The sequence below is a fragment of the Phyllostomus discolor genome, chromosome 8 (genome assembly GCF_004126475.2).
Source record: "Phyllostomus discolor isolate MPI-MPIP mPhyDis1 chromosome 8, mPhyDis1.pri.v3, whole genome shotgun sequence".
Lineage (NCBI taxonomy): Eukaryota > Metazoa > Chordata > Mammalia > Chiroptera > Phyllostomidae > Phyllostomus > Phyllostomus discolor.
In genome coordinates this window covers 109,869,253-109,883,369 of record NC_040910.2, presented here as the reverse complement: position 1 = coordinate 109,883,369, position 14,117 = coordinate 109,869,253, and the positions used below count along the sequence as shown (strand labels likewise).

The following is a 14,117-nucleotide window of genomic DNA, read 5'->3' as shown; positions in this document are numbered from 1 at the left end:
AAGTTATTGATGTCTTGACTTTCTCTGCCACACATCCTAACACATGCACAGTCTGGCGACGTGTTTTCTGTGCTGCGAGCTCCGCCGAGTTCATGACGACGCACCTGTCCGCCCTGTCACGTGCCGTCAGTATTGTGGAGTCCTGCGTGGGCCGTCAGAGTGACGCTCTCTGTGTTGTTTTAGAAAAATCAGTGCTTTTGTAAATGCCGTGCAATGTTGTTGATGAAATTAGTGTTGTTAGAAAGCTATGGAATTTTCAAATAAAAATATGTGTAATTTTAAACGACTTGGTCTGCTCTTTTATGGGATGACATTTAGTTGGGGAGGAGACAATGGCAGCGACGGCGGGGGGGAGCGGTTTGGGGGTACGGGGCCAGCCTCTGGGAAGCCGTCTGGACTCAGCTGAGGACCAGGGGGAACCTCGCACGACCAGATCACTCGGCTTCAGCCCCGGCTCCAGTCCGGAACATCCCGGCCCTTCTGCAACAGCCTCGATCCCCGCATCCTTCCTCGCTGCCCCTCACTTTGCCGGCCTCTCTCTCGATCTCTCGCAACGGTCTTCAAACCTCTCTGTCCAACCCCAGGTTTCCACCATCTAATGAATTCTCTCCGACCCAGGGCGACACTCCAGAAGGGACACGTGATCTAGGAGGAAAGCCCAGGTTATCACCTAGAGCTGTAGGTACAGCTTCCCACTGAAGAGGGGTCTTCACCAGGGCTGGCCTAGAGGGGTGGCATGGGGCGGGGATTGGAGGGAGTCCTGCAGACCCGGGACGGGGAGGAGGGGAGGGGTGTGAGCCAGGGGAAGGAATCCCCTCTGGCTGAGCTCTGCATGGACGGAGGGGTTTGGAGTTTTACAAACAAAGGTTGGAGCCGGGTCGTGGGGCTCTGGAATTCCAGGTGGGAAGTCAGCTGGTCAGAGGGAACACGCTGAGGTTGGGGGCGGGAGAGCAGGGTCAGGTCCAGCAGCCGGTGGGGTCCGAGAGGAGGGCAGAGGGAGGGAGGGAAGGCCCGGGAGCCAAGGGGCAGACAGGATGGGGATCTGGGTGCAGCAGGGGGGTGGAGGGGGTGGGCGGGGCGGTGAAGTTGGGAAGATTGGGCCTGGCGGAGTGATCTGCTAAATGTCATAGAAAAGAATAACACCTGAGTCGGGACATAGACCCCTCATTTATAACCTTGCAGAGCAGCTGAGCATTGAGAGGGCTGGCGCCCTGGAGACACAGAGGGAACTCATCTCCATCACCACCCGCCTCACCCCAGTCCCGAGGACTCCCAAACCTCCGTTTGACGGCACGGGACTGCCTCTGCTTTAGCAGCCTCTTAGGATCCAAATTCCCTGGTCCTGCGTGAGCACAGCCGGCTCCTGTTCCAGACCAGAGGCCCACCATCCTGATGCACTGAGGGTCACTGCCTCGCGGGCCCCACCCCTCCGGGGGAGGCGGGGGTGGGGGCTGGATGGTGTGGAGAGGCCACAGCTCCAGCGCACCTGGAAGCACGGCCAGACCCGAGACTTGGCCTCTGATCCCAGGGCTGACCCTGACCTTCTCTGTCACTTAGGGCACGTCAGGTTCTCTCCCTGGTCTCAAGACACCCCACACACAGGCAGAAGGGGAACTGCACCACAGGCAGGAAATGAGGAGGTCTGGCAGGTGACCTCACAAGCGCCCTCCAACTCCGGGAGCCACAGCTTTCAGAAACCTGCCATTGTCTGCCGGCTAGGGCAGGGTGGGGACGTGAGGTGCCTGGAATTAAAATGGTCAAGCCAGGTGGGAGCCCCGCCTATGGGCAATCGCCTGTAGCTCAGCTGTATCACCTGTCTAGAGATAAGCTTTCTTTCCTTGCCTTTTTAGCTGAAGAAATGCCACGGTATGTGGCAGGCCACACCGACATTCGTTACACGTTGAGACCACGCGTCTCCCGGAAAACAAAAGCACCAGCAGGGGCGTGCACTGACACCTCGGAGGTGCGGCACCCCTCGGACTGGAAATGCGTAAGAGGGGGTGAGGCCAAGGGAGAGAGGAGATGGGGGAGAAGCTAAGTTTTCTGTGAAAGTTCAAGAGGCACCTCCAGACTCCAGGAGCAATAAGGCAGCTGAGCAGCAGCCAGGCCAGAGGGGTGCTTTGCAGACACAAAGGTTCCACCAAATTCTAAGCTTGTTCTCCCACAGTCTCTAGGGCCACATTAGCTATGGGGACCTGGCCCCAGGTTTCATGGAGTCCCCGGGCCGCCAGCCCCCGAGTCCAAAGGCAGGGAGGCGCCCCCCGTGCTGACAGCAGGCCGCCGTGTGAGACACAGCCCGTCTGCTTTCCCCGAGGGCTGCCCGGCCGGCTGCACGCTGGGGTTGTGCCGTTACACTTCAGATCCGAATGACCTCAGTGACACTAAACATGCTGACTCAAGTCATACAGCATCTTATTCCATTATTCATGTCTCGTGGGCCCTAATGTGAGTGTTTGTGTTTCGAAAAACCACACCCTAACATTCGCTGGCATGTGTCCGAGAGCTCCAAACCCTTCCCTCGTGAACATGGGGGACAACGGACTGGGGAGTTTACTCGGGTTGACGGGTGTCCTCTCGGGCTCCCTTCCAGCGTCACCCTCGGCAGAGGCTGACAGTTTGCCGCCGGCTGTGACCCAAGCCACACTCTCAAGCTCTGCTCTCAGCGCCACCTCAGTTCCTGCTTTCGGCCCAGGCTCCTCCTCCGGGGCCGCCCCAGGGCAGGGCTAAGCTCGGCCTGTGCAGTTGCCGAGGCTCAGAAGTGTGTGGGGGAGGGAACGCTGAGAGCCTAGCGACACTTCTGGGAGATGACGTGAGGGAAATGCAGTGGACTGCATCCTGAAACGCTGCTACCTGCCCCCGTGGCTAAAATGGAAGGACAGATAAAACTAAGTGTTGGTGGGGATGAAGAACACATGGAGCTCTGATGCACTGCCGGTGAGGAATCTGGAAAACTGTTCAGCGGGTTCCCATCGGATTCAACAGACGCAAATTCCATGACTCAGAAAGTCCACTTCTAAGTAAATATTTGTGACAAGCGCATTCATTCAAGCACAAGAGGTTTCAACGAGAATGTTTATGACTCTGCTCATGACAGCCCCAACCTGGAAGCCCTCCACCATCTATCAAGAGGAGAACAGACAAATTACATGTGGTGATCGAAAGAACAAAGCATTGATTTTTTTTTCAAAGCATTTAACATAAGACTTCGGACCCCCCAAATGCATACCAATTCATGCCACGGGATTCCTTTTGCATGAACTTCAAGAACAGGTCACAGGTTTGACAGAAGTCAGAAGGGGGAGGACCTCTAGGAGAGGAAGCATGGGCTCGGAGGAGACACAAAGGAGCTTCCCGGAGGGCGGGAATGTTAGTCTTGAGGTGTGTGGCGGTTCCGTAGATTAAAAAGCCATATAGGTAAGATTTGTGAATTTCACTCTATGTGAAAGACACAAGTATATATATATATATATTTTAAAGATTTTTACTTATTTATTTTTAGAGAGGGAAGGGAGGGAGAAAGAGAGAGACAGAGAGACATCAATGTGCAGTTGCTGGGGGCCATGGCCTGCAACCCAGGCATGTGCCCTGGCTGGGAATCGAACCTGCGATGCTTTGGTTCACAGCCCGCGCTCAATCCACTGAGCTACGCCAGCCAGGGCCAAACATCCTAATTTAAAAAAGAGGTGATTAATCTCATCAAAGACACCTCACCAGAGAAGATACGTAGATGGAAAATAAGTATATAAAGAGATGTTCAACATCATATGTCAGCAGGGAATCGCAAATTAAAATCAATGAGACATCACTACATGCATGTTAGAATGGCTAAACTCCAAAAACCCGACAATAACAAATGCCGGTAAGGATGCAAAACAACAGGACCTCTCATCGTTGCCGATGGGACTGCAAAATGGTACGGTCACGTTGGAAGACAATTTGGCCACTTCTTACAAAGAGAGAAACATAGCCCCACCATGTCACACTCCTTTTTTCACATCCTGCAATCTCCTGGATGCTTACCCGAATGAGCCGAAAACTTCTGCCCACACACAAGCACACACATGTGGGTAGCAGCTGCATTCATAACTGCCCCAGACTGGAAGCAACCCAAATGCTCCTCAACAGATGAATGAACACACAAATCATGGCACGTACACATAGTGAAACACTATTCAGCAATGAGAAGAAGGAGCTATCAAACCATGAAAAGACATGGAGGAAACCTCAATGTCCGTTTCCTCAGGAAAGGAGCCAGTCTGAAAATGCTCCCTACTGTGTGATTCCACGCCGGGAGGCAAACCTACACAGACAAGTGAAGAGACTAATGGTAAGTAGCTCAAGAACTGATAAGGAGAGGAGCAAGGATGCACGGGTGGAACACGGGGAACTTTTAGGGCAGTAAAGTGTCTGTACGGTATTGTACCGGTCGGTACGTGATGGGGGAGGAGGCGACGAGGCCAGGGGTTTGCAAACCTAGGTTCTTTCCTTTGCAATCCCCCCCACCCACACTATGTACGAATGAAGGGAATTGGGAGATCTTTCCCAGGCAGACCCGTTCTGCATGAACCTGCATGAAAGATCAGGCTTCTCCACACGATCTCTCTCGGGAAGAGACCTCAGTGTTTGAATGAAATATTCAGAAACCACCACCCTGGAAGGAAGGCGTGTGCTGCCCAGTGCCTGTGCCCACCACCTAAGGTCCCAGGGTACTGAGACGTGGCGATTCCTGATTCCGCCATTCATTCTGCCAAGGCTCTGTCGAGCGACCTGAGTGGGTTTCCGAGGAGCCGGACCAGCGTAGCACGTCAGGGACCTGGGACCCGGGTCTGGCAGAGAACACAGGTCAAGCGTGGGGCCCCAGCTCAAGCCTCCGGGGCCCTGGGAAGGGTCAAACCCTTGGTTTTCTTTGTGCCGCTGCGACATCAGTTTCCATTCTCCCTTTCCAACGGATCCTTTTCCATTTCAGGGAAACACTAGCCCTTCATACCCCCAAGGGAACACTTTCTGCACCCCGCTGGACACAACCACATCCCCTTTCTGAGCCCCACGGGCGGAGCCAACCATCAGACCTCCACAGCTTCCTCATGGCAGTGTTCGGAAATCATCCCCAGGCTCTGCTGCCTACTCAGCACATTCCAGGTGTTACTTCATCCTTCCTTGGTGACGACACTGCCCGGGCGCTCTGAGCCTTATAAAAGGCGCACGGGATGGCCAGAGTGGCCACAGGAGCAGAGGCGCCTGAGCCGACCCAGAAACCTCCAGCTCCACGCCGAAGCGCACATCCGAACCCTCCGGCATGAAGGCGTCCGCAGCCCTGCTGTGCCTGCTGCTTGCAGCCGCCGCCCTCAGCACCCTGGTGCTCTCCCAGCCAGGTAAGGCCCTCGGGCTCAGCATCCCAGCGTGAGTCACACTGTGCTTGCTGCGTGGCCTGAGGTGGAGAAAGTGAAAAACCAGGAGGGGAAAGGAGCAGAACCGTCACGTCCCGGCTAGCTGTGGGCAGGGCCAGAAAGGGACGCCCAGGCCACTGAGGCCAGTCCCTCTGACCTCTCCTGCTACCAGCTCTGGGGCACTAATTGCGGCCACTGCTTCCACGGCCCTCCCACTGGTTGGGGATGTGGCCCAGAAAAAAGGAACTATTCCTTATTGTGGATGGGAAGGACATTTCTGGAAGCGGTGGGGGAGGAAGAGACAACGGCTCGGGGTGTCGAGTTCGGGGTCATGGCCAGCGGGGTCATGGTCAGCAGGGCTGCGGCACACAGGCTGTGTCCAGAGGCATCCCAGCAGGTGACATGGGTTGGCTCCAACGCCCAAGGGACAAAAAGCTGGGAAGCGAGGTCTTAGCTCTTGTCTTTCCAAGGTCAGGGGCATTGGCTCAGCAGCCCCTTGTAATAACCTTACGGGGTGAGCCCTGCTACTCAAGATCTTCCCCTTCCGGGTCAATAATCAGAGGTCCCTCCGTCCCGCCCAGGACACTGACTCACGGGTAACATCCTAGCCGTGGGAGCTAGACTGAGGCAATGAACTTGGGAGTGACAGGTCCCAGTTAGAGCTCCTGCATCTGCTTTGCCGTCCCCCTTCTCCTCCTTCCCTTGCAAATGCTTGCTCACGCCACGTCCTAACTGTCTCACTCTTTGCCAAACGTTTTTCAGATTCCGTTTCCAGCCCGGTCACTTGCTGCTTCCATATGTGCAGTAAGAAGATCCCCATCCAGAATCTGAGGAACTACACCAGAGTCACCAACACCCAGTGCCCCCACGAAGCTGTGATGTGAGTGAGCCATGTGTGACACACCGAGCCAAGGGTTCCATCTGAGCTGCAGACAAGGGGGAGAGGTCAGGGTTCATGTGCAAACCAGTCAGATAAACACACCCTCTCATAGTCAGAAGGGTCCTTTACCCCGTAGAGAAACTGAGCCCGCGAGGAGGAATCCATGCTCCCGCCAGGCTCCCCTGCTAGGGGAGTGGTCAGATCACCCGAGTCTCTTCAGGCAGGAGGAGCCTGGAGGGCTTCCCCAGGGACAGCAGGAGCAAGATTCCTTTAGGACTTCTTCTCCCATGATTCCCCTTCCTCTTGTCCCCCTCGGGGCCCCTCCCCCAGGGAGCAAGGGCTGCTCAGGTCTGGGAGCCCACGGGTCACACTCGCAGGCAACATCCTCCAAATGCTCCCTCTGATTGTGCCCACAGCTTCCTGAGCAAAAAGAACAAGGAAATCTGTGCTGACCCCAAAGAGAAGTGGGTCCAGGATTCCGTGAAGTACCTGGACAGCAAGTCCCAAGCTCGGAAGCCTTGAGCCCTCACACCTGCGTGGAGAGACCGCCAGCACCCTGGACAATCTTATTTATTTTCCCCTCAACCTTCCCCAGTGCAGAGAGCTATTATTTTATGCGAATGTACAAAAGGACTGCTTTGGTGAATCACTTAAAGCACAACCTTTCCTGAATGATATTTAATTATATTTAAGTTATTGATGTCTTGACTTTCTCTGCCACACATCCTAACACATGCACAGTCTGGCGACGTGTTTTCTGTGCTGCGAGCTCCGCCGAGTTCATGACGACGCACCTGTCCGCCCTGTCACGCGCCGTCAGTATTGTGGAGTCCTGCGTGGGCCGTCAGAGTGAGGCTCTCTGTGTTTTTTTTAGAAAAATCAGTGCTTTTGTAAATGCCGTGTAATGTTGTTGATGAAATTAGTGTTGTTAGAAAGCTATGGAATTTTCAAATAAAAATATGTGTAATTTTAGACGACTTGGTCTCCTCTTTTATGGCATGACATTTAGTCGGGAAGGAGACAACGGCAGCAACGGGGGGCGGTTAGTGGTACGGGGCCAGGCTCTGGAAAGCCGTCTGGACTCAGCTGAGGACCAGGGCAAACCTCGCACGACCGGGTCACTCGGCTTCAGCCCCGGCTCCAGTCCCGAACATCCCAGCCCGTCTGCAACAGCCTCGATCCCCGCATCCTTCCCCTCTGCCCCTCACTTTGCCGGCCTCTCTCTCGATCTCTCGCAATGGCCTTCAAACCTCTCTGTCCAACCCCAGGTTTCCACCATCTAATGAATTCTCTCCCACCCAGGGCGACACTCCAGAAGGGACACGTGATCTAGGAGGAAAGCCCAGGTTATCACCTAGAACTGTAGGTACAGCTTCCCACCGAAGAGGGGTCTTCACCAGGGCTGGCCTTGAGGGGTGGCATGGGGCGGGGATTGGAGGGAGTCCTGCAGCCCCGGGACGGGGAGGAGGGGAGGGGTGTGAGCCAGGGGAAGGAATCCCGTCTGGCTGAGCTCTGCATGGACGGAGGGGTTTGGAGTTTTACAAAGGTTGAAGCCGGGTCGTGGGGCTCTGGAATTCCAGGTGGGAAGTCAGCTGGTCAGAGGGAACACGTTGAGGTTGGGGGCGGGAGAGCAGGGTCAGGTCCAGCGGCCGGTGGGGTCCGAGAGGAGGGGAGAGGGAGGGAGGGAAGGAGGCCCAGGAGCCGAGGGGCAGACAGGATGGGGATCTGGGTGCAGCAGGGGGGGTGGGCGGGGCGGCGAAGTTTGGAAGATTGGGCCTGGCGGAGTGATCTGCTAAATGTCATAGAAAAGAATAACACCTGAGTCGGGACATAGACCCCTCCTTTATAACCTTGCAGAGCAGCTGTGCATTGAGAGGGCTGGTGCCCTGGAGACACAGAGGGAACTCATCTCCATCACCACCCGCCTCACCCCAGTCCCGAGGACTCCCAAACCTCCGTTTGACGGCACGGGACTGCCTCTGCTTTAGCAGCCTCTTAGGATCCAAATTCCCTGGTCCTGCGTGAGCCTAGCTGGCTCCTGTTCCAGACCAGAGGCCCACCATCCTGAGGCACTGAGGGTCACTGCCTCGCGGGCCCCGCCCCTCGGGGGGAGGCGGGGGTGGGGGGTGGATGGTGAGGAGAGGCCACAGCTCCAGCGCACCTGGAAACACAGCCAGACCCGAGACTTGGCCTCTGATCCCAGGGCTGACCCTGACCTTCTGTGTCACTTAGGGCACGTCAGGTTCTCTCCCTGGTCTCCAGACACCCCACACACAAGCAGAAGGGGAACTGCACCACAGGCAAGAAATGAGGAGGTCTGGCAGCTGACCTCACAAGCGCCCTCCAGCTCCGGGAGCCACAGCTTTCAGAAACCTGGCATTGTCTGCCGGCTAGGGCAGGGTGGGGACGTGACGTGCCTAGAGTTAAGATGGTCAAGCCAGGTGGGAGCCCCGCCTATTGGCAATCGCCTGTAGGTCAGCTGTATCACCTGTCTAGAGATAAGCTTTCTTTCCTTGCCTTTTTAGCTGAAGAAATGCCACGGTATGTGGGAGGCCACACAGATGTCCGTTACACGTTGAGACCACGCGTCTCCCGGAAAACAAAAGCACCAGCAGGAGCGTGCACTGACACCTCGGAGGTGCGGCACCCCTCGGACTGGAAATGGGTAAGACGGGTCAGACCCGGGGGGACAGGAGATGGGGGAGAAGCTAAGTTTTCTGTGAAAGTTCAGGCGGCACCTCCAGACTCTAGGAGCAATAAGGCAGCTGAGCAGCAGCCAGGCCAGAGGGGTGCTTTGCAGCCACAAAGGTTCCACCAAATTCTAAGCTTGTTCTCCCACAGTCTCTAGGGCCAAGTTAGCTATGGGGACCTGGGCCCCAGGTTTCATGGAGTCCCCGGGCCGCCAGCCCCCGAGTCCAAAGGCAGGGAGGCGCCCCCAGTGCTGACAGCAGGCCGCCGTGCGAGACACAGCCCGGCTGCTTTCCCCGAGGGCTGCCCGGCCGGCTGCACGCTGGGGTTGTGCCGTTACACTTCAGATCCGAATGACCTCAGTGACACTAAACATGCTGTCTCAAGTCATACAGCGTCTTACTCCATTATCCATGTCTCGTGGGCGCTAATGTGAGTGTTTGTGTTTCGAAAAACCACACCCTAACATTCGCTGGCATGTGTCCGAGAGCTCCAAACCCTTCCCTCGTGAACATGGGGGACAACGGACTGGGGAGTTTACTCGGGTTGACGGGTGTCCTCTCGGGCTCCCTTCCAGCGTCACCCTCGGCAGAGGCTGACAGTTTGCCGCCGGCTGTGACCCAAGCCACACTCTCAAGCTCTGCTCTCAGCGCCACCTCAGTTCCTGCTTTCGGCCCAGGCTCCCCCTCGGGGGGTGGGGGGCCCCCAGGGCAGGGCTAAGCTCGGCCTGTGCAGTTGCCGAGGCTCAGAAGTGTGTGGGGGAGGGAACGCTGAGAGCCTAGTGACACTTCTGGGAGATGACGTGAGGGAAATGCAGTGGACTGCATCCTGAAACGCTGCTACCTGCCCCCGTGGCTAAAATGGAAGGACAGATAAAACTAAGTGTTGGTGGGGATGAAGAACACATGGAGCTCTGATGCACTGCCGGTGAGGAATCTGGAAAACTGTTCAGCGGGTTCCCATCGGATTCAACAGACGCAAATCCCATGACTCAGAAAGTCCACTTCTAAGTAAATATTTGTGACAAACACATTCATTCAAGCACAAGAGGTTTCAACAAGAATGTTTATGACTCTGCTCGTGACAGCCCCAACCTGGAAGCCCTCCACCATCTATCAAGAGGAGAACAGACAAATTACACGTGGCGATCGAAAGAACAAAGCATTGATTTTTTTTTTCAAAGCATTCAGCATAAGACTTCGGACCCCCCAAATGCATACCAGTTCATGCCATGGGATTCCTTTTGTATGAACTTCAAGAACAGGTCACAGGTTTGACAGAAGTTGGAAGGGGGAGGACCTCTAGGAGAGGAAGCATGGGCTTGGAGGAGATACAAAGGAGCCTCCCGGAGGGCGGGGACGTTCGTCTTCAGGTGTGTGGTGTTTCTGTAGATTAAAAAGCCATATAGGTAAGATTTGTGAATTTCACTCTATGTGAAAGATACAAGTATATATATATATATATACATATTTTTAAAAGATTTTATTTATTTATTTTTAGAGAGGGAAGGGAGGGAGAAAGAGAGAGAGAGAGAGAGAGAGAGAGACATCAATGTGCGGTTGCTGGGGGCCGTGGCCTACAACCCAGGCATGTGCCCTGGCTGGGAATTGAACCTGCGACGCTTTGGTTCGCAGCCCACGCTCAATCCACTGAGCTATGCCAGCCAGAGCCAAAAGATACAAGTATATTGAAATACATTTGTTTTCGTAGCCTGAAACTCTTCTCACTGTGGGTACAGCAGCCCAGCCTCCCTGTGTGTGATGTCAACAGAGACGCTGATAAAGGTTTATTACATGCATGGCGGCGTGACCTGCAACCCCAGGGAAACAGACTGAATGACTGACAGCAAGTCGTGGGCTCGCTGGGTAGCCAGCTCTTGAGAAATGAAGTGGTTGATGGATAGATAATAACTTTGACAAGGTTTCTGTCATAATGCTCACACACAAATCTAAGACCAACCAGGAGCCAGTAAAACTCCTCACCTTTCCATGTGGGAAGAAAAAGGACCGACAATATTTTTTTTTTCTGTGATTATACGTTAATGCTAAGTGTGCAAGTGGCCGTATAATAATTTTATGCTTTTTAAGAAATATTTCCCAAGTATTCTAAGTCAGCATACATTAAAAAAAAAAAAACATAAAAATGTTTCTGCGGTGCAGAAACAACAGTGCTGACCCTACAGGAAAAACTTCTTCTTTTTTTTTTCTCACGGCTACAGCATGTACTGAATACAAGATTTTCCGTCTTGGTCATGTTTAGTCTGTCTAGTCATGGGAAAGGGCAGTTCCGGGCATTTACCCTAGGAATTTCCAGAAAAGAAAAAGAACAGAAAGAGCAAGCAAAGTTAGAAACTGGGAACCTCTGAACATGCAATGGAAGAAACAATAAGACGCCCAGACCCCCCTGTGGGCAGGGAGACCGCACACCTCAGTTTGTCTGGGACAACCCGGCCGCCCCGTCTGGTTTGGGAGACAGGTAGGTGCCGCTTCTCCCACAGAGGAGGGTCCCAGTGGCTTCTGAGACCCTGAGCCATCAGGACGTAGCCCTGGTTGACTGTGTGCTGGTCCGGAGGATGCCCAGAAAGATGACTTCTGTGCCTGGAACGGCAGGAGCGGGGCTGGCCCCGGCAGGCCACCGACCGCCCTTTGAAGAGCGAGCTTTGGTCCCCTTGGAAATTCCTGGAGGTGGGGAAGCCTTCGTGGTCAGGACCCGGTTTAAGGCAGGGCTCCCAGGACCCCTGTTTGGGCCAAAGGGAGAGAAGGACACGGCAGGTGGGTGCGGTGTTCACAAGCAAGACAGAGACGGGAGGGAACACGGCGGGAACCCTCTCTCTCCCTCTGCGGGCTCGCCTGGCTCCGGAGAGACCCGGGCTGCGGGGCAGAGGCCGCCCGTCAGCGCTGGCTCCCTCCCCTTGGCATCGGGCCCCCCCCAACGGTTGGATGTCCGTGCTATAAAGTGGAGAGACCGCCCCGTGCTGATACGCCTTAGGCAGGGGCTGCGTAACGGCCCAGGATGGCTGTGAACGTGGCCCAACACAAAGTCATAAATTTACTTAAAACATGATGAGATTTTTTGGTGTGATGACGGGTCCCAATGTATTTAACGTGTGGCCCAAGACAACTCTTCTTCTTCCAGTGCGGCGCGGAGACGCCGAAAGTTTGGACACCCCTGCCAGAGCCCGAAACGATAACACGCGCTGGACAGGAAGACGTCTCGGCACAACGAGCCCCAGCTCTGCCTCCACGAGCGATTTCGATTGTCATCCGATGCGCCTATCACAGCTTCCCGTTGAGTTACTCCTTGAGTACGGGCCTCAGCACGTCAACAGCCCTCCGCCAGCCCTCTGCTGGGAGACGGTGAGGTGGCAGAGCACTAAGGTGGCCCCGTACCCCGGAGTCCGATGACAGGACGCTCGGACGCCGAGACTCTACGGCAACACAGTGACTCTGAAGTCCCGGGATTCTACGGTTCCGGGAGAGCACGGTTGTGTGCGGGTGAGATCGCCGAGGTAGAAAGAGGCTGCTGAACCCCGCCCGGGGCCTCACTGAGTCACTGGCAGAGCACCTGCTCTAGCTCCCACCTGGCCGGTGGGCAGGCGTGAATGCTCGGGTCCCCGGAGAATGCCGACCATGGAAGGCCACACTGCCAGCACGTGTCAGTATCCCTCTCCCCTCTGCAGGGTCGCCCTGGTTACCGGGCAGCAGGCTCCTCAGGGGCAGGCTCGGGGGACCTTTGTAGTATAAGCCTATGGAGGTCTGGGTGTGTTTTTTTTTAAAGATTTTATTTATTTATTTTTAGGGAGGGAAGAGAGGGAGAGAGAGAGAGAGAGAGAGAGAGAGAGAGAGAGAGAGAGGGAGAGAAACATCGATGTGTGGTTGCTGGGGGTTATGACCTGCAACCCAGGCATGTACCCTGGCTGGGAATCGAACCTGGGACACTTTGGTTCCCAGCCCGCGCTCAATCCACTGAGCTACGCCAGCCAGGGCTGGTCTGGGTTTTTTTACAAAAGATTTTTATTTATTTTTATAGAGAAGGGAAGGGAGAGAGAGACAGAGAGAGGGAGAGAAACATCTATGGTGAGAAATGCAGACTGACCACCTCTCTTACGTGTCCCATCCGGGGACCAAACCCACAACGCAGGCACATGCCCTGCCTGGGAATCGAACCAGAAGCCGTTTGCTCTGTGGAACAACGCCCAGCCAACAGAGCCACACTGGTGCAGGGCAGGCAGCAGTTCCAGATTTAGCAAAAATATTACATGGGGCATAGTTGTTACGAAATTACTCATTGTTTACCTGAAATTCGAATTTAACTAGGTGTGGAATCTGGAGACTTGGGATCGCAGGGCCCTTCCGGAAAAGGACCTGGTCCCTCCGCCCCCTCCCACCCCATGAAGGAACTCCGGGTCTATGCGCTGGCTCAGATGGGATCACTGGGTGAGAGACCACGCGTCTCTCCCACGGAGGCTCACACCACCCTTCTGCCCATACAAGCCAGGATGGCCTGGCTGCCGTCCAGCTGCACCTTAGTAAGTATCCCGTCTACGTCATGTCCAGAGACCCCCGCACTGGGCCACAGTTTCCGGCTGGTCAGAACGGTCTGATTCCCACCGCAGCCCTGGGGCTTCTTGAGGTGACGGTGCCTACCTCGTCTCTGCTGCTCAGTGACCGTGACCGCCTGGCCTCTGCCCTCCCCGCCCCCATCCCGTCCCTCCCACTGAGATCCAAACCCACTCCATGGGAGCAGAGGCTCTCCCAGCGTGGCCCCGGACTGACCCCAGCTGCACCTGGGCACTGCTCACAAAGGGGAGTCACGCCACTTCGTGCAAAGTGCCTCTCACAAAAGATCTCACTCGACAGCTCTTGCAACACCACCCTGAGCTAGTCAGTAGCGATCAGTTCCTCCTCCAGGCTCAGCGAGGTAAGCGATTTGCTTCAAATCCCATAACGAGTCAACAGCAGAGACGGGACTTGAACTCATGTCTGGCTGACTCTAGATTTCAGGCTCCTAAACACACTGTTGAGCCCCAGCTGGCATAGCTCAGTGGATTGAGCGTAGGCTGAGAACCAAAGTGTCGCAGATTTGATTCCCAGCCAGGGTATATGCCTGGGTTGCAGGCCATGACCCCCAGCAACTGCACATTGATGTTTCTCTCTCTCTCT

The 14,117-nt window shown here is 55.2% G+C and overlaps 1 protein-coding gene across 1 annotated transcript; it reads left to right on the top strand.

Annotated features, from left to right (window-relative positions):
* Positions 1-5,225: 5,225 nt before the first annotated feature.
* LOC114503991 (C-C motif chemokine 8-like) lies at positions 5,226-7,066 on the top strand. Its single transcript, XM_028521601.2, has 3 exons — positions 5,226-5,372; positions 6,150-6,267; positions 6,684-7,066. Exons 1-3 carry the CDS (start codon positions 5,297-5,299, stop codon positions 6,787-6,789), a joined length of 300 nt encoding a protein of 99 aa, XP_028377402.1. The 5' UTR covers positions 5,226-5,296; the 3' UTR covers positions 6,790-7,066.
* Positions 7,067-14,117: the final 7,051 nt, after the last annotated feature.